Below are 19127 nucleotides of genomic sequence, written 5' to 3'. Positions count from 1 at the left end.
CGGGTACAAGCGGCCGAAATGAGTTTCCTCCGCCGAGTGACGGGGCTCTCCCTTAGAGATAGGGTGAGAAGCTCTGCCATCCGGGGGGAGCTCAAAGTAAAGCCGCTGCTCCTCCACATCGAGAGGAGCCAGATGAGGTGGTTCGGGCATCTGGTCAGGATGCCACCCGAACGCCTCCCTAGGGAGGTGTTTAGGGTACGTCCGACCGGTATGAGGCCGCGGGGAAGACCCAGGACACGTTGGGAAGACTATGTCTCCCGGCTGGCCTGGGAACGCCTCGGGGTCCCACAGGAAGAGCTGGACGAAGTGGCTGGGGAGAGGGAAGTCTGGGTTTCCCTGCTTAGGCTGCTGCCCCCGCGACCCGACCTCGGATAAGCGGAAGAAGATGGATGGATGGATGGAAAAAAAAAATTTGCATTACATTAAAAAAAAAAAAAAATTGACGCCAGCCTATCATCCATCCCGTCTTTTGATTGATAAACAGGGCAGCCAGTCAGATGACATCTTCCTTTTTCTGACACTTAGGTCACTGCGCATGCGCAAACAACGGTGCTCAGTGCAGCAAAGCTAATAAGCTTGTCAGCGAGTTACCGCCAATTTTCAGCCCTCGGTTTTTTCTCTTCAGGGTATAGAAATGAGTGGGGGAGCTGGACCAAGTAAGAGGACAAAAACGTATCACTTTCATACGGAATGGGAGGAGGACTTTTTTTTCACGATGACATTTTCGAAGTGCGTTTGCCTCATCTGCCAATCTGCCATCGCAATACCAAAGAAGGGAAATGTGGAGCGGCATTTTCGGACTATTCATGGAAAATACGACACCGACTTCCCGCTGAAAAGCGAACTGAGAAAGAGAAAGGTGAAGGAACTGAAATCCCAGTTGTCCGGACAGCAGTCATTTTTCACACAACAAACTTCAAAAGCGAAAGTCGCGGGTGAGTCACATCATCGTTAATAACAAGAAGTCCTTCCAAGACGGAGAGATGGTAAAGGAGGCATTCGTTGATGCAGCTGACTCATTGTTCCGAGACTTTAAAAATAAGGCAGAAATATTATCTTCGATATAAAGAATCCTCAATATATTTAGAAATAAATATATGTTTTACATTTTTGTAGTAGGTACATCATTTTGACTTGATCATTTTATAAGTAGCTTGCATGCTGAAAAAGTGTGAGCACCCCTGATTCTTGTATTATCATTAAACACCTTTAATTTATTAACAATATTAACTATATGTGTTAAACATGCTTGCATTATCATTAAACACCTTTAACTTGTTAACAAAAACATATATTTCATAAATAAGTAAATATAAATTATATATATGAATGAGGTAGATCCCCACGACTTGATCAATTGAAAAGTAGCTCGCCTGCAGAAAAAGTGGGAGCACCCCTGCTTTATCATAACAAGAACATGGCTGAAAATTGTTCTTTGCTTCTCTTATCCTGCTATTGTATGTGTGCACGCGCTCTGTGTGTGTATGTGTCGCCAGGACAGCAGTGAGTGACAAGCCTGAACGCCAAACAAATTCCCCGGGCCGATTAATTTTTTTATTATTAAATATAATTAGTAGTTTAAACATTTAAGAAATATATACCGGCCGGTGTCACACCTCCCCTTATCTCTAAAATCCTCAAGAAAAATATTGTTGCACAATAAATCAATCAATCAATCAATCAATCAATCAATGTTTATTTATATAGCCCTAAATCACAAGTGTCTCAAAGGGCTGCACAAGCCACAACAACATCCTCGGTACAGAGCCCACATAAGGGCAAGGAAAAACTCACCCCAGTGGGACGTCGATGTGAATGACTATGAGAAACCTTGGAGAGGACCGCATATGTGGGTAACCCCCCCCCTCTAGGGAGACCGAATGCAATGGATGTCGAGTGGGTCTAACATAATATTGTGAGAGTACAGTCCATAGTGGATCCAGCATAATAGTAAGAGTCCAGTCCACAGTGGGGTCAGCAGGAAACCATCCCGAGCGGAGACGGGTCAGCAGCGCAGAGATGTTCCCAGCCGATGCACAGGCGAGCGGTCCACCCCGGGTCCCGACCCCGGACAGCCAGCACCCCATCCATGGCCACCGGACCTGAGTGTCTCCCCCTCCACAAGGAATTGGGGGGAGCAGAGGAGAAAAGAAAAGAAACGGCAGATCAACTGGTCTAAAAAAAAGGGGGCTATTCAAAGGCTAGAGTATACAAATGAGTTTTTTAAGTCCCATCTTAAAACTCATTTGTAAAACTCATTTGTATACTCTAGCCTTTAAATAGACCCCCCTTTTAGACCAGTTGATCTGCCGTTTCTTTTCTTTTCTCCTCTGCTCCCCTCTTCCTTGTGGAGGGGGTGCGGGGGGGGGCACAGGTCCGGTGGCCATGGATGAAGTGCTGGCTGTCCAGAGTCGGGACCCGGGGTGGACCGCTCACCTGTACATCGGCTGGGAACATCTCTGCGTTGCTGACCCGTCTCCGCTCGGGATGGTGTCCTGCTGGCCCCACTATAATGATAAATGATAAATGGGTTGTACTTGTATAGCGCTTTTCTACCTTCAAGGTACTCAAAGCGCTTTGACACTACTTCCACATTTTACCCATTCACACACACATTCACACACTGATGGAGGGAGCTGCCATGCAAGGCGCTAACCAGCACCCATCAGGAGCAAGGGTGAAGTGTCTTGCTCAGGACACAACGGACATGACGAGGTTGGTACTAGGTGGGGATTGAACCAGGGACCCTCGGGTCGCGCACAGCCATTCTTCCACTGCGCCACGCCGTCACTATGGACTGGACTCTTACTATTATGTTGGATCCACTATGGACTGGACTCTCACAATATTATGTCAGACCCACTCGACATCTATTGCATTCGGTCTCCCCTAGAGGGGGGGGGGGCTACCCACATATGCGGTCCTCTCCAAGGTTTCTCATAGTCATTCACATCGACGTCCCACTGGGGTGAGTTTTTCCTTGCCCTTATGTGGGCTTTGTACCGAGGATGTCGTTATGGCTTGTGCAGCCCTTTGAGACACTTGTGATTTAGGGCTATATAAATAAACATTGATTGATTGATTGATTGATTGAGTTTTAAGATGGGACTTAAATGTTTCTACTGAGGTAGCATCTCTAACTGTTACCGGGAGGGCATTCCATAGTAACTCTAGACAGCTCTCGCAAAAATGAATAATAATCTATTGTTAACTATGGATGCTGATGCGTCATCCATGGTGCTGCTACTTGACCTCAGCGCTGCTTTCGATACCGTCGATCATAACATTAGAACGTAGACACAAATTAAGAGTGTTACTAAAACAGCCTTCTTTCATCTACTTTCACCGAGCTAATCGGTCTGGCTGCTGCAGCTCGCCGTTTGCTATCTTTTTATCTGTGTGCTTCTAATTGATTTACAGCTTTCTTTATTCCTTTTCCAACACATTTAGTAATCTTATCAAACTTAAAAAGCATCCACTGTCTAGCTGTGTCCCAATTCAGGGTCTGCATCCTTCGAAGGGCGAATTTGAAGACCGCTTACATCACAACTAGGAATGATGCTCGAAACCAGTTTTCACGGTTGTTCGATAAGAAAAGAACCGAGTCCTCCGACTCGAATCCCTTTTTGAGAACCGGTACCCGTTATCGAGACCACTAAAGTAAAGAAAAAGAGTTGGTTCTTTATTCGAATGGAACGAATCCCGTCCCGACAAGAAATGCCCTGTGGGACATCACAAGAAATGACGTCACGTAGCTCAGTCATTAGGCGCAGATAGGGAAAGCACGAAAAAAATGGACCGGAAAAAGCGCTCCAAGGCATGGCTTCATTTCACCAAAAAAAAAAACGAGGAAGCGGCAATATGCAATTATTGCCAGGCTTCGCTCTCGTGTAAAGGGGGCATACTTGCCAACACTCCCGAATTTTCCGGGAGACTCACGAAATTCAGCGCCTCTCCCGAAAACCTCCCGGGACAAATATTCTCCCGAAAATCTCCCGATTTTCAGCCGGAGCTGGAGGCCACGCCCCTTCCAGCTCCATGCGGACCTGAGTGAGGACAGCCTTTTTTCATGACGGGAGGACAACAGGGTGACAAGAACTAAATCATCCAGACTAGAGATAAATTGTATTATTATGTTTATCTTACCTAAAAATAAATATATTTATTAATTAAAAAAAAAAAAGAAAAACATTTTTTTTACTATATTTTGCTAAAAACATCAAAATTAATTGTATTTTTCTTTGTATTTTTTCCTGACTCCCTATTACATTCAGCCATAGAATTATACATTAAAATAAACATATTTGAAATAATTGATTTTGAATTATCATAATAATTCATTTAAAATGACCATATTTAATTATTAAAATAATTGCTTGTTTATCAACAACTTTAGCATTTTATTCATTACATTTTGAAACTCTCAGAAGCCAAGTTATATTATATTCCTTAAGATTTATTTATGCAAGTTTGAAGTATCAATTATCTAAACACAGTTTTGTTTGCATAATTTCAGGATATGTATGAAATACTTGACTTGGTGAATTCTAGCTGTCAATATACTCCTCCCCTCTTAACCACGCCCCACCTCCCGAAATCGGAGGTCTCAAGGTTGGCAAGTATGAAGGGGGGGAAGCACAACAAGCGTGTCGTGTCTTCGACACGTGTTGAAACAGCGACAAAGACGACGACGAACGCCCCTCTTCTTCTTCCAGCTGCCCAAGTCCCAGCTACAGTGGCGGTGACGCCGGTGAGTAACTAACGTTAACTGTTGCCGGTTAATTTCCATATCTGTTCACTTGTAGTAACGTTACCTCTTATGTCAACCAGGACTGCAGTAATGTTAGCTAGACTAACGTTACCTAAGTATAGTCAGTGGCTAACGGTAACGTTAACGTGAGCCTTTTTGTATGTGTCTGATAATGTTAACGGTATCTTGTAGCCTACACCACTACAGAGTTTGCAAGTCTGTCTAATAAACTAGTGCTTTCTTTATTTCTTTAGTTTATTTGGAACATGAACACACTTACAGCACAATACATCACAGTTTCATATTATTCACTTTACATCATGTCCGAAAAGGAGTAGGAAGAAGTAAAGCTTATTTAATCCTACCCCTTTCCCACTTCATAGCGTTTACAAATATATACATAATTTACTGACTTTTTTATAATAAAATATCTGTGAATTAGTATATACAACAGTTTTGTAATATGTAATTAATTAATTCAGTCATTTATAATATACTGAGATGAAGAATATCTTATTTTTAATAAGGTTGAAAGTATTTCTCATAATTCTTCTTCTTTGTACTTTGTAAGCACTATTCATTTGAACAACCTCTTAAACTGGATCATATCAGTACAATGTTTAACTTCTTTACTTAATCCATTCCATCATTTAATTCCACATCATTTTAGCTGTTTGCAATATTACCAAATCATCGAACTTTAATATTTTTGACTCAAAAAATAAAGTGTTTGTATGTTCTCTATATCCAACATTATGTATCAGTCTAATTGATCTTTTTTGTAACACGGTTAACGAATGTAGCGCACATTTGTAGTTATTTCCCCACATTTCTGCACAATAACTCAGATATGGTAATACTATAGTAGCGAGCAGTAGAGAATGTTAAGTGATTTGTTAAACCAAATATTGTGTTTTTTCAACCTATCTGGACTCGATAAAAGAATCGATAAGGAATCGATTCGATTAGAGCAGGGGTCGGCAACCCGCGGCTCCGGAGCCGCATGCGGCTCTTTGATCACTCTGATGCGGCTCAGCAGCTTACTTGCCGACCCCCCCAATTTTCCCGGGAGACTTCCGGATTTCAGTGCCTCTCGCAGAAAACTCCCGGGATTAATATTCTCCGATTTTCACACTTACAGTTATAATAAGGGCGTGCCATGATGGTACAGCATTTGGCGCCTTATACAATCTGTATTAACAGCGTGCCAGCCCAACCCCTTGTTATGCAGTCTGCATCTTCTGCTCGCACACGTACGTGACAGCAAGGCATACTTGGTCAACAGCCACACAGGTTACACTGACGGTGACCATATAAAACAACTTTAACACTCTTACTAATAATGCGCCACACTTTGAACCAAAACCAAACAAGAATGACAAAAACATTTCGGGAGAACATCTGCACCTTAACACAACATAAACACAATAGAACAAATACCCAGAATCCCATGCAGCCCTGACTCTTCCGGGCTACATTATACACCCCTGCTACCACCAAACCCCGCCTTCACCCCAAACCTGCTCCCTCACACATCAACCCCCCCCTGTGCGTCGGTTGAGGTGGGCGGGGTTTGGTAGCGGGGGTGTATAATGTAGCCCGGAAGAGTTAGGGCTGCATGGGATTCTGGGTATTTGTCCTGTTGTGTTAAGGTGCAGATGTTCTCCCGAAATGTGTTTGACATTCTTGTTTGGTGTGGGTTCACAGTGTGGCGCATTATTAGTAAGAGTGTTAAAGTTTTTTTTTGTTTTTTTTTATACCGCCACCGTCAGTGTAACCTGTGTGGTTGTTGACCAAGTATGCCTTGCTGTCACCTACGTGAGGAAGCGGAAGCCATATATAACGTGTGGTTGATCAGGCATGCCGGTCGTAGTGGGTGCTATATGCTGTACCAACACAGCACACATGACGCTGACAAGCGCCATTCATATAAAACCTGCGTGCCGCACCAGCATTCAAATTCCATATTAAGGTATGGGCAGCGTGTCTGAGACCCCTGGTTTATACATAGCACAAAGCAAAAAAAAACTTTGTATACAGTGTTATTTCATTTTAAATTCCAAAAATTTTTTGTGGCTCCCATTGTTATCTTTAATTTGGGAAACTGGTCAAAATGTCTCTTTGACTGGTAAAGGTTGCCAACCCCTGGATTAGAGGATTCGATAATAGGCTCGAACTCGATAATTTCTTATCAAACATCATCCTTAATCACAACGCTGCGCGAAGGCTGTCCCAATTCATTCAAATTCGAAGGCTCCTACAAATGCAGCCGACGAATGCGTCCTTCTTTTCCCTGTATTCGGAGGATGCACCGCGACTATCCTTCGTGGCCTCCCATATTCTAAGATGCTTTGCACGCCTTTGTTCAACCCGGACCTTTTTGACAATGGCGGAAAATACAAGCAGCGGCACCGGCACCGAGTACACTTTCAACCAGGAAATCCTCCGTAGGCTAGACTGTCCCATTTAACAATGGGTGACGCATCCTTCGGAGGTGCCTCCGAAGGTCCAGCCTTCTGAGGCTGCGAGGCGGGGTCCTCCGAAGGATGCAGACCCTGAATTGGGACACAGCTTCTGTCTCACCGCCTCACTTTCAGCTAGCTAGTTGCGAAGCTAAGCTAGTTCCGGTTCAGATCTACTGCGCTCTGAATACAGCAAAAACTCGACTTTGCAAAAGATACAAGGTGAGTATGGGTCCCTGTTCTTCGTGCACCGTTCTCATGGATATGTTGGCCCAACTAGAGGGCCACTTTAGACTCAGCGGACAGGATTGCTAGCATTAGCTGTGGCGAGCTGACTAGCCCAGCTTGTAGCAGCCTGAAGCGGCCTACAAGCCATGGTGAACCGGTTGAGACGCATAATAGATTTAGTCCTTTACGAGTGCTCATATTGCCCGTCCCCTTAAAAGGGGTGGAGGGGGTCGCACTAATATCCAATGAAAACCTTAACCTTAGCCCTAACCTAAGTAATAAATATAAATCATTTGAGGTGCTCCATCTGGATGTTATCTATCTTTTTCCTGGGCCCTATTTGGACTTTATCACTGAATTTTCAACATTTATCGCTGATCTAGTGACACAAGAAGATAATATAATTATAATTGAGGATTTTAATATCAATATAAATACCCCATCAGCACCCGTGCATGGTGCTCCAGACTAGAATTGATAGCTGTGGTCTTACACAAATAATAAATGAACCCACACATCACAACGGTAATACAATAGACCTAGTCCTTGTACGAGGTGTCACCACCTCCAAAGTTATGGTACTCCCATACACTAAAGTAATGTCTGATCCTTCCCTTATAAAATTTGAAGTTCTGACTCATTGCCAACACTATAACCACTGCCTTAGCAGCCGCGACATTAATGCTGTCACAACTACGACTCTTGCTGGCCGACTGCCTTCGGTAATGGCAACATTCCCAAATTATGTGGGCTCTATGGATAACCTCACTAACAACTTTAACGATGCCCTGCGCGACATCATTGATAGTATAACACCGCTAAAGCTGTGTGAAGAAGCGGATGTCAAATGTAAATTATTGAATGACAAGGCGCTTCATATGAAATTTTACTCCAACATGATTAGGACATGAACTACAAAGTTGGAGATTGTGAGTTCGAATCCATATTGGAAGAAAAGTTTTTAAACTTATGTTTTAATATTATTAAAAATGTTTAGTACGCTTAACTTCAGAAAGTGGATTGTTCATTGTGTTGCTCAAGGTAATATTATTTATATGGTGCTGGCATACCCATGATTTCAGCCTTTTAAAGGCCTACTGAAACCCACTACTACCGACCACGCAGTCTGATAGTTTATATAACAATGATGAAATTTTAACATTGCAACACATGCCAATACGGCCGGGTTAGCTTACTAAAGTGCAATTTTAAATTTTGCGCGAAATATCCTGCTGAAAACGTCTCGGTATGATGACGCCTGCGCGTGACGTCACGGATTGTAGAGGACATTTTGGGACAGCATGGTGGCCAGCTATTAAGTCGTCTGTTTTCATCGCAAAATTCCACAGTATTCTGGACATCTGTGTTGGTGAATCTTTTGCAATTTGTTCAATGAACAATGGAGACAGCAAAGAAGAAAGCTGTAGGTGGGAAGCGGTGTATTGCGGCAGGAGTTGTGCCGGATAACGCACCCCCGCCGTAGAATGCACCCCCTGACTGTTGTGCCGGATAACACAGCCGGTGTTTCATTGTTTACATTCCCGGAAGATGACAGTCAAGCTTTACCATTGGCCTGTGGAGAACTAGGACAACAGAGACTCTTACCAGGAGGACTTTAAATTGGACACTCAGACGCGGTACCGTGAGTACGCATGCAGCTGCGGCTTCCAAACATTTGATCGCTTGCCCGTACGTGCGTGCCGGTATGTGCATGTCACGTACGTAACTTTGGAGACTTTGGGGAAATATATGTGCTATATGAACTTTGGGGAGGTGAACGGTACTTTGGGCTGTGGGATTGAGTGTGTTGTGCAGGTGTTTGAGTTGTATTGGCGGGTTATATGGACGGGAGGGGGGAGGTGTTTGTTATGCGGGATTAATTTGTTGCATATTAAATATAAGCCTGGTTGTGTTGTGGCTAATAGAGTATATATATGTCTTGTGTTTATTTACTGTTTTAGTCATTCCCAGCTGAATATCAGGTCCCACCCGCCTCTCACAGCATCTTCCCTATCTAAATCGCTCCCACTGCCCTCTAGTCCTTCACTCTCACTTTGCTCATCCACGGATCTTTCATCCTCGCTCAAATTAATGGGGAAATCGTCGCTTTCTCGGTCCGAATTGCTCTCGCTGCTGGTGGCCATGATTGTAAACAATGTGCAGATGTGAGGAGCTCCACGCGCATATCGTCTGCTACTTCCGGTACAGGCAAGGCTTTTTTATCAGCGACCAAAAGTTGCAAACTTTATCGTCGATGTTCTCTACTAAATCCTTTCAGCAAAAATATGGCAATATCGCGAAATGATCAAGTATGACACATAGAATGGACCTGCTATCCCCGTTTAAATAAGAAAATCGCATATCAGTAGGCTTTTAAAGCTCCTCTTCACCATTTTTTGACCTCGGCATTTGTTAAATTCTGGTTACGGCCTTGTCTGCGATCCCTCCCAAAGTTTCTCATTGTTCCCATTGGTTTGAGTTTTTTCTTGTCCGAATTCGGGTTCCGAGGATGTCGTTGTGGTTTGCGAAGCCCTTCTGAGGCATTTGTGATTGATGGCTGTATAAATAAACTTTAAATGATTGATTGATGTTCTGTTGAATCACTAAAGGTAACATAAGCCAGCCAGTGGTGTCCTTGTTATATTTTCTGGTTTGAAAAATGTGACTGTGAGCAAGTTGCAAACAGGATCTTTATGGGATATGAAGCTTTTGCACTGCAGTCCAGTAATTTACAATATAGAGCTTTATGACATCGTTGTCAATTTCATGAGATACTGATTCATTTTAATTGGCTATAATCATCAAAATGATTAAGAAAAAAAACTAAACAAAAAATTTTTAAATATAAGTGTTTCACTTATTGTTTCACTTTTTACATCTAAGTACTAAGACAAATTACCTTTTTAATTTTATATTCCCATTTATTGAGATGCACCTAAATATTTGTGCGTATTTTGTATGGAGTATAAGTGGTTCTTAACCTTTTTGATCTCGGGGCTCAACACTCAAATACACTGATTTAAAAATCCAACTCTTGATTTAATCATGTTCAATAATTATATCTAACCTACCTACAGTTTAATATGATACACTTTGTCAAATGATATGAAATCATGTGTTAATAAACAAAAAGATTATTATCAAGGCTTTGGTGAGGCTAATGCCAAAAACAAATGCCAAATAAATGTACTGCAAAAGAAGGTAAAACCCATAAAAGTGATGAAAATGCACATACAATTACAAAGTGCTAATATGAATACATTATTATTATTTAAAAATAAATTATATATTTAAAAAAAATTTAACTGTCAATGAAAATTGAAGTGCAAATGAAAATACAGCTTCACCATTTTAGTCGTAATTTTTGCGCTTAAGAAAACTTCTCTGTGACTTAGTATGGACCACATACTGACCACTGCTTTTGGTGGCCAACTCTGGGGGTCACGGCCCAACAATGGGCCCCAGCTGGAGAGTTATATTTGTGCCTTAATTGTGAGGTCACAAAAGCAGATTTTGAGCACCGTTGTTGAACTAATGTGGTTATTAGAACCTGAACTTAGTGGATAATGTTTTGTAAACATTGTGGTATAGAGTTATTTTTGTACATGTGTCTGCAAGTGTAACAAGTGATCTAATTGGAGAGCACAATCAGAGCATAGGTTGAGAGAGGAAAAGAGAACGTGCATGAGCACAGCGGTCTGCCTGCGCAGAAAGCAGTAATTACTCATGTTAATATGGATTATAGGTCCTTATGTCCCATTGCATAAGGACTCCCGAGCTCCCGCCATCAGTGTGTGAATGTGTGTGTGAATGGGTAAATGTGGAAGTAGTGTCAAAGCGCTTTGAGTACCTTGAAGGTAGAAAAGCGCTATACAAGTACAACCCATTTATATCAAACATTGCAGACACATTAATGAAGCACAAAATGTATGTATATTCACTCAATTTTGTTTTTCACTAGACTTGAATTTCTTCTCCAAGTAGCGTAATGTGTGCTCAAAATCTGCTTTTGTGACCTCAAAATGAACGCACAAATATAACTCCATATATGGTTAAAATAATTATTAGCTGATTTGGTTCCACGGCCAAGTTCGTAAATCAAAATCTCAAATCAAAACCGCACAGTGACATTAATTGAAATCATTAAATTTGTGCCTGCTCCACCCGAGACACTTCAATTTTAACACGCATATGAATTTTACAATCGTGAATTTGGTGTGGTCTTCTATCATATAACTCAAACTTGTCTGAACATTATGGTGCAATATATTTGAAACCATATATGACCATTACAGAGGGCAAAATGCTTTGAAGAAACCATTTTAGCCTGTTATTGATTTTACCTATTCGAGAAAACTGAGTCTGGCCTCTGGAAGCTTTTTCTATGTTGAAAACATTCTATTTAAATATGAATTGTGAAAAATAGAGTGTGTCTTACAGTTTTCATAGCTTGGTCGCCTGAAAGGCTTTCCTTTGCAGAAGACAACGGCAACAATGAAGTACTGGAAGATAGAAACATAGAAGAGGGTGGTGTTTTCAAAGACCTGGGTGTTGAACACGTCTATTTCTTCAGTTTTGTTGGGGCTGTGCTCACTGACACTGGACTCATTGCAGACCCTGTCATACAGGGGAGAAAGTTTGTCAATATTAATTTTTATTTACACTGAATACACATAATATGGTAATGTCTGTATGCATAAGATTTAAAGGGCTCATGTTATGATTCTAATCTATATTTAAAACACTTCCTTGGGGTCTACACAACATGCAATGGTTGTGTTTTGGTCAAAATTACGCATACATTTTGCTTTACAGACCAATCTTTAAGACAGTTTTTGAGTGTTTCTTGAAAACGAGTGGTTTTGGGGCCGATCATTGTAGATGCAAATTAATCTTTCCAAACTCCGCCCTATCCAACTGGCGCGGACTGCTTCTCAACCCGGTTAGACATTTTTGTAGTTTTCGAGGTACGCTTTGCGTGTTGTGCAGGAAAATAGGGTTCTAGCATCAAACTGTACATGTACGAGCCAGAGTCTGACTCAGAGCGAATGAGATGTCTGATTAATCAAATGTGAAACTGATCTGTTCTGTTTGCTACATCCATCCATCCATTTTCTACCGCTTGTACCTTTCAGGGTCACGGGGGTTGCTGGAGCCTATCCCAGCAGCATTCGGTACAGTAAACAATAAACAAACCCTCCAGTTTCACGTCCAATAGAAACCTTTCCTACATCAAAGTGCAATGAGTTTGCAATTTTCTTCCATGCTTAAGTTCAAGGCACTAAAAATGCAATAATCCCTGGAAAACAAATAGTTAATCTGCAGCCAGCTAGACAACTAAAGCTAGCACATCTCACTCCTGTCACTGACAAAACAGTTGAAGAGATCATCAACATGCTGCCTTAATGAGTTACCCACTAGATTTCTAAAGTCTGTGCTGAGCAGTTTGTTACCACAATTTGCTTATCTAGGTAACATCTCACATCAGACTGGAAGATTCCCAAAGGCCAAAGTGTTGTCATTAAGCTTTTCACTTTTTTGGGAAATTTGCCTATCGTTCACAATCATTATGAAAGACATGACGGCGAATGTATTTTTTTAAATGCATTCTAACTCGCTAATAAACGTAAATAAAACCCTGCTTGCAAGGGAGCCAATGGGAGGTCCTCTATTCTGCACATAAAACCAAATAAATATCTGTCCAAAAACCACCAACAATACTCTGAGAGCATTCAACCGATTGTAACTGGACTGACAGATCTACTCCCAGACTTAGATTGGTCTCATCTAGTCTTAGATTTAGATTGGTCAGATCTAGTCTTAGACTTAGATTGGTCAGATTTAGTCTTAGACTTAGATTGATCAGATCTAGTCTTAGATTTAGATTGATCAGATCTAGTCTTAGAGTTAGATTGGTCAGATCTAGTCTTAGACTTAAATTGGTCAGAAATCTGACCAATCTAAGTCTAAGACTAAATCTGACCAATCTAAGTCTATGATCATGTACTGATGAAGTCTACTCGAATGAGAGGCGAAACGTCTTCTAAGACTAACCCATCAGTTCAGTTGTGATTGATTGAATGCTCTGAGATGGCAATGACCTGATGAATGACAACATTCATAGACACCAACAATACTCCATTTATATGTCGTGGCTTAAATATCAACCAAATATTAGTGATATTGTTATTATAAGTGCTAAAGCAGACAAACTGTTTATAGCGGCGCCGTGATCACTAGCTATGAAGACATCATTGACTGGTGAGCTGCTTCCTCGCCTCGGTGCTCGACTGTTCGTGAAAGTTTATTTAAAATCATTGGTTTCAAAATCGCGGCGCGCAGGCCACAATTGGTGATATTTTGTGTCCCCCACCTAATACGAAAGTTTAATGTTAGTGCGGCCCGCAAGTTTTACATGAATGGCACTTTACAGTTTTGTGTGTGGAGCTCAAAGAACCAGTCAATCACAGTGAGGTATATGGCTCTCAGGGGCGTGACATCGACTAAGTTTGATGCAAGCAGAGAAACATTTCTCAATGAGTGAAAGTTGCAGCAGCGTTGTCATGGAGAGTTTTCTTCCCTGCCTTGCTGGCTGCCTCGTTTCTATTGGGCACACGCTGCCATTTGTCCCAGCACGCTGCATTTACGGGGTCGTATCGCAGGGGCAGCACCCTAAGCAGAGAAGCACAGACTTCCCTCTCCCCAGCCACTTCGTTCAGCTCCTTTCGGGGGATTCCGAGGCGTTCCCAGGCCAGCCGGTAGACATAGCCTTCCCAACATGTTCTGGGTCTTCCCCGTGGCCTCATACCAGTCGGACGTGCCCTAAACACCTTCCAGGGAGGCGTCCGGGTGGCATCCTGACCAGATGCCCAAACAACCTCATCTGGCTCCTCTCGACGTGGAGGAGCAGCAGCTTTACTTTGAGCTCCTCTCTGATGACAGAGTTTCTCACCCTATCTCCAAGGGAGAGCCCCGCCACCGGATGGAGGAAACTAATTTTGGCCGCTTGTACCCGTGATCTTGTCCTTTCGGTCATAACGCAAAGCTCATGACCATACGTGAGGATGGGAACATAGATCGACCGGTAAATTGAGAGCTTTGCCTTCCAGCTCAGCTCCTTCTTTACCACAACGGATCGATACAGTGTCCGCATTACTGAGGACGCTGCACCAATCCGCCTGTCAATCTCATGATGCACTCTTCCCTCACTCGTGAACAAGACTCGGGGGTACTTGAACTCTTCCCCAATCCGGAGAGGGCACACCACCCTTTTCCGGGGGAGAACCATGGACTCGACCTTGGAGGTGCTGATTCTCATCCACACTGATTCACACTCCGCTGCGAACCGATCGAGTGAGAGCTGAAGATCCTGGCCAGATGAAGCCATCAGGACCACATCATCTGCGGAAAGCAGAGACATAATCCTACAGCCACCAAACCGGATCCCCTCAAGGCCCTGACTGTGCCTACAAATTCTGTCCATAAAAGGTATGAACAGAATCGGTGACAAAGGGCAGCCCTGGCGGAGTTCAACCCTCACTGAAAACAGATCCGACTTACTGCTGGCAATGCGGACCAAGCTCTGACACTGATCATACGGAGAGCGGACCGCCACAATCAGACATTCCGATACCCCATACTCTCTGAGCACTCTCCACAGGACTTTCCGAGGGACACGGTCGAATGCATTCTCCAAGTCCACAAAGCACATGTAGACTGGTTGGGCAAACTCCCATGCACCCTCAAGGATTCTGCCGAGAGTATAGAGCTGGTACACAGTTCCACGACCAGGAAGAAAACTACACTGCTCCTCCTGAATCCGCGAAACCTCTTCTCCAGTGCACCTTAATAGACCAAACCGGGAAGGCTGAGGAGTGTGATCCCACGATAGTTAGAACACACCCTCCAGTTCCCCTTCTTAAAGAGAGGAACCACCACCCCGGTCTGCCAATCCAGAGGTACCACCCCCGATGTCCACGCAATGTTGCAGAGTCTTGTCCAGCAAGACAGCCCCACAGCATCCAGAGCCTTAAGGAACTCCGGGCGGACCTCATCCACCTACGGGGCCTTGCCACCGAGGAGCTTTTGACCTACCTCGGCAACCTCAGCCCCAGAAATACAGATTCCCCAGGAACTGTTTCCTCATAGGAAGTTAAAGTTAAAGTTAAAGTACCACTGATAGTCACACACACTAGCCAAACAGCTACATTTTTGTTTAATTTGAGCACAGAACTTTCTTCCAGAAGGTCTTATCTTTGTCAATATAATGTCAGATGAAACAAAAATTGAGCTGTTTGGCCACAATACCCAGCAATATGTTTGGAGGAGAAAAGGTGAGGCCTTTAATCCCAGGAACACCATTCCCACCGTCAAACATGGTGTGGTGCCTGTTTTGCTGCCAAAGGAACTGGTGCTTTATAGAGAGTAAATGGGACAATGAAAAAGGAAGATTACCTCCAAATTTTTCAGGACAACCTAAAATCATCAGCCTGGAGGTTGGGTCTTGGGCGCAGTTGGATGTTCCAACAGGACAATGACCCCAAACACACATCAAAAGTGGTAAAGGAAAGGCTAAATCAGGCCAGAATTAAGGTTTTAGAATAGCCTGCCCAAAGTCCTTACTTAAACATGTGGACAATGCTGAAGAAACAAGTTCATGTCAGAAAACCAAGAAATGTAGCTGAACTATTTTGTCAAGAGGAGTGGTCAAAAATTCAACCAGAAGCTTGCCAAAAGCTTGTGGATGGCTACCAAAAGCGCCTTATTGCAGTGAAACTTGCCAAAGGACATGTAACCAAATATCAACATTGCTGTATGTATATTTTTGACCCAGCAGATTTGGTCACATTTTCAGTAGACCCATAATAAATTCATAAAAGAACCAAACTTCATGAATGTTTTTTGTAACCAACAAGTATGTGCTCCAATCACGCTATCACAAAAAAATAAGAGTTGTACAAATTATTGGAAGCTCAAGACAGCCATGACATTATGTTTTTTTACAAGTGTATGTAAACTTTTGACCGTGACTGAATATTTATACATTATGTTATTTGTCGTTGTTTTGTTTTCATGCCTATGTTTACAACAACAACAGCACGGCGACAGTCGCCTTTATCCGCTCGCTATCCCAGTACTTTCTACGACCTACAAATGCCATGGTGTTCATATCATCATGAAATAAATGAACATCCAGCGCAAAAACAAAGTAAACTGCTTCTGGCTATTATCTGCCAACAGTCATGCTGCTTTTACAGGAAAAAGAAGCTAAATTAACGCACATTGCGAAAATGACGTTCTCTGTCCATCGAGACGTTCTCCGTGCACCGGCTAAAAACGACAGTGACACAAAGTTGAATTCAAATATATTCCACAGCCCCAAACATTTATTTACCTATGGTTTTGTTAGTTCTTAATGTGTTATTTATGTTTCATTGTATGTTGTGTTAAAAAAGTAAAAAACATTGGACAGGATTGGAATTTTTATACAAAGCTTCTCTTGTGAAATACCTCATGCCCAGACTCACCAAGATTCTGCCTCCAGCGGCCCCAAGTTGAGTTTAAGACCCCAGGTTTTGATCATAAATCATGCCTCTCACCTTGATAGTAGAAGAATGAGGACATATATGATAAGTTGGTACACTTTGACAGGCAATTTACACCCGGGAATGGCAAAGGATTTAATTTATGATTTATGAGTCGGCAGTCTAATGACAGCAGACCATATACAGTAAGTGATGTTTTATATTTGTTGGCTCTCATGAAGTTTGCAGTGAGTAATAATCAGTGATGAAGGAAAGAAAATCAAACGTTGTGATGCGTTTTTTAAATTGATGCACCGATGCTTAAAATGTTCAAAATAGGTAAAAATTACATATATACTTACATCATGTATATAAAACATTAATGGAAGTATTTGATTGCTTAAGGGTTTTATAGGCAGAATAGAGTGACTTCCATAAACTCCATTGTAAGCTGACTTTTGATCGCATTCAATATCTAGAATGCAATAAAAAAACAAAAAACATGTGTTCTTGTCTTACACGGGATTGTGAGTGATAGGCAACATTCCAAAAGAAGTGCAGTTTCCCTCTAAAGAAGAGTAGTCTCGATGCCACAGTACTGAAGAACGATCGGCCCATATCAAAGCTGCGGTCTTGGGCAAAGTCCTAGAAAAAGTTGTGTACCAACAGCTTAGTGACTTTCTTTTGTTGAACTATGTGTTTGATCATTTCCAATCAGGCTTTAGTTCCCACCATTGCACTGAAACTGCTCTGATCAATGTGACAAATGATGACAGATGCAGGAAAAGTCTCAGCCTTGTTGGTTCTGCTGGACCTGAGTGCTGCCTTTGATACAGTTGACCATATGATTTTAATGCAGAGGTTATGAACACTGGGTGGGAATATCCGGTTTTGCTCCAAACTGGTTGAAGTCCTATCTCCATCACAGAACAACATCCATCATCCATCATCCATCCCTGTACACAAACTTCTGCACCTCCAGTAACCAGTCCGTAAAACTGCTCAAGTTTGCGGATGACACTACCCTCATCGGGCTCATATCGGATGGCGATGAGTCTGCCTACAGGAGAGAGGTGGACCGACTGGCGTCCTGGTGCAGCCACAACAACCTGGAGCTGAACGCCCAGAAAACAGTGGAGATGATCATGGACTTCAGGAAAGTCACAGCCCCACCATCCCCCCTCACCCTGATTGACCCTCCCACCCCCGTCTCCATTGTGGACTCCTTCCGTTTTTTGGGCACCACCATCACCCAAGACCTCAAGTGGGAGTCGACCATCAGCTCCCTCATCAAGAAGGCCCAGCAGAGGATGTACTTCCTGCGGCAGCAGAGGAAACTTAAGGTGCCGACCGAGATGCTGGTGCAGTTTTACTCAGCCATCATCGAGTCCATCCTGACCTCCTCCATCACCGTGTGGTTCCCCGGCGCCACAGTCCAGGATAAGCATCGACTGCAGCGCATCGTATGTGCTGCTGAGAAGGTGATTGGCTGCAAGCTCCCATCCCTCCAGGACCTGTTCTCCTCCAGGACCAGGAGGCGTGTGAGTCGGATCACAGCTGACTCGTCTCACCCTGGACACACACTATTCTCCCCTCTCCCCTCAGGCAGGAGACTACGGTCCATCCAGACCCACACCTCCCGCCACCTGAACAGTTTTTTCCCCTCGGCCATCAGGCACATGAAGGATAACTCCTAACAGTAGCTTCCTTGAATTCCTTGTAAGTCTATAACAAGATCTGATAGCTCAGTTACAGCTCTTGTTATTACCAAATCTGTGTTATATGTGTTTTATGTTGCAGGATTGCACCAAGAAAAATTCCTAGTTTGTGAACCCGTTCTCAAACAATGGCAATAAAACGATTCTGATTCTGATTCTGATTCTTGTTGGAACTGATAACTGTGCCAGAAACCTGAGGGGTTGCAGGTTCGCTCCCCGCCTCTTACCATCCAAAAATCGCTGCCGTTTTGTCCTTGGGCGGGACACTTCACCCTTTGCCCCCGGTGCCACTCACACCGGTGAATTGAATGATGAATGATAGGTGGTGGTCGGAGGGGCCGTTGGCGCAAATTGCAGCCACGCTTCCGTCAGTCTACCCCAGGGCAGCTGTGGCTATGAAAGTAGCTTACCACCACCAGGTGTGAATGATTGATGGGTTGTACAT

General features: G+C 43.1%; 1 protein-coding gene across 1 annotated transcript in view; it reads right to left on the bottom strand.

Annotated features, from left to right (window-relative positions):
• Positions 1-19127, bottom strand: part of LOC133617621 (polyamine-transporting ATPase 13A3-like) — a 139445-nt gene that overhangs the window by 14146 nt on the left and 106172 nt on the right. The window contains exon 29 of the mRNA XM_061977703.2: positions 11879-12057. Coding sequence (XP_061833687.2) covers positions 11879-12057 — 179 coding nt within the window. The remainder of the gene's footprint in view (positions 1-11878; positions 12058-19127) is intronic.

The sequence above is a fragment of the Nerophis lumbriciformis genome, linkage group LG18 (genome assembly GCF_033978685.3).
Source record: "Nerophis lumbriciformis linkage group LG18, RoL_Nlum_v2.1, whole genome shotgun sequence".
In the NCBI taxonomy this organism is placed as follows: domain Eukaryota; kingdom Metazoa; phylum Chordata; class Actinopteri; order Syngnathiformes; family Syngnathidae; genus Nerophis; species Nerophis lumbriciformis.
The sequence above is the reverse complement of the archived record's forward strand: the minus strand, read 5'-3'. Positions and strand labels throughout refer to the sequence as shown.